The sequence below is a fragment of the Saprolegnia parasitica genome (genome assembly GCF_000151545.1).
Source record: "Saprolegnia parasitica CBS 223.65 unplaced genomic scaffold supercont2.120, whole genome shotgun sequence".
Taxonomy (NCBI): Eukaryota; Oomycota; class Saprolegniomycetes; order Saprolegniales; family Saprolegniaceae; genus Saprolegnia; species Saprolegnia parasitica.
Genome location: NW_012156514.1, coordinates 6,653 through 8,110, shown reverse-complemented (window position 1 = coordinate 8,110; position 1,458 = coordinate 6,653). Strand labels below are relative to the sequence as shown.

The window sequence follows — 1,458 nt, the reverse complement described above, 5'->3', positions numbered from 1 at the left end:
TGCGCGCAATCGTGAGCGACGCCGAGTCCTTCATGGTCCTACGAAGCGTCGTGAGAAGGCGTGCCTGCCGTGTTCGCTTGCTTGTCGTACAGTTTGTTCGCCTTGTAGTCGCCTAGGTTGCCAACGCCAGTCCAGCCCGCAAACGTCTGGTTGGTCGTGTAGTCGGTGGTCGCCTTGCGGTCGCACTCGTTGTTGGTCGCACATAGCTTAATGGAGGCCGGGCAGTTGCCATCGGCGACGAGCAGCCAGCCCGATGGGTAGTCCTTGTACGGGCAGACCGCTGCCTGGGCGCCGGCGATAGCTGCCACAAGTACGAGCTTGTGTGCGAGCATGCTTCTTGGCGAGTGAGAGAGACAAAAGCCTCCAAGTTGCACGTCACAACCTTGTGCAATGACGTCGGTGGATGTCGCTTGTGAGAAATCAAAATGCACATGTGGGATTTCCGTTGGAGCTTTTATTTTGTATGGAAAACACACACATTTCTCACGGACCAATGGGAGGTCGAATACGTGGCAGCATGTGAAGGCGTGTTCAAGGACCTTGCACATTGCAGGATTGTGGGTTGTGTGGATGCGAGGTGTGTGAAAGGCGAAAATGACAAAACGGGGTGTATTCGGTACAAGCTGCGTCAATATAGGTATTTGGAGAAAAATAACCATTCGCTTGAGTTTCCGGCAGGGTATTAGGGTTGTTTGGCAAGGTAGTCGCAGAGAAGGGTAGGTGGGGGTGATGTGAGGTATTGAGGAAGGTTAAAGGACTGTTGCCCAGGTCTTGTTTGCGGGTAAGGAGGCGTAGGAGGAGAAGGAAAGATGAAGACGCCGAACCTTGCCACCACGTGCCATATTGCTGCCCCATAGTAAAACCAAGTTTATGTATTTTTATGCAATTTACCCAGGTTTGGGTTGATTTGGGTCCACGTTCACCCCCTTTTGACATTTCCCCCCTACCGTACAAGGCCATTCGATTGATCTGCCGTAGCCACTCGCTACAGTAGCTTGAACCGGCAACTAGCTTTTGCTCGAACCGGTACCATACTTCGTTCGAAGTAGAATCTTCTACTGACGTTATTGGATTACAAAAATGACACAAAAGAGCCACACGTTTGCTCCATCTTGATATCGATGCGTCGAGTACAGTAGGTAACGTTATGTACTGTACCGGTAACAAAGCTACAAATAATAGAGCTCCACCCGCCGTATATTCATATCGTATATTCATTCACGGCTTGCATCGGCTCAGCATCGCCGACAACTGCAGCGCCGTCGGACGGTCCTCTTCGTAGAGCGAGAGGCACTGCAGACCGATCTCCTTGACCCACGCCGGCACGCCGTGGCCGTCAAACGTCGGGTGCAGCTTGCCTTCGCGGACGTGGTTCAGAACGTAGTGCTGCGGCAGCGCCTTGCCCGAGTCTGGGTGGCGCAGGTCAGAGTACGGCACTTGGTGCGTCGCAAACTCGGA

The 1,458-nt window shown here is 53.0% G+C and overlaps 1 protein-coding gene across 1 annotated transcript in view; it reads right to left on the bottom strand.

Annotated features, from left to right (window-relative positions):
- Nucleotides 1-1,218: 1,218 nt before the first annotated feature.
- SPRG_22328 (TKL protein kinase) overlaps nt 1,219-1,458 on the bottom strand; it is a gene marked incomplete at both ends in the record, with an annotated part of 2,825 nt that continues 2,585 nt past the window's right edge. Inside the window, one exon of the mRNA XM_012353316.1 lies at nt 1,219-1,452. Coding sequence (XP_012208706.1) covers nt 1,219-1,452 — 234 coding nt within the window. The remainder of the gene's footprint in view (nt 1,453-1,458) is intronic.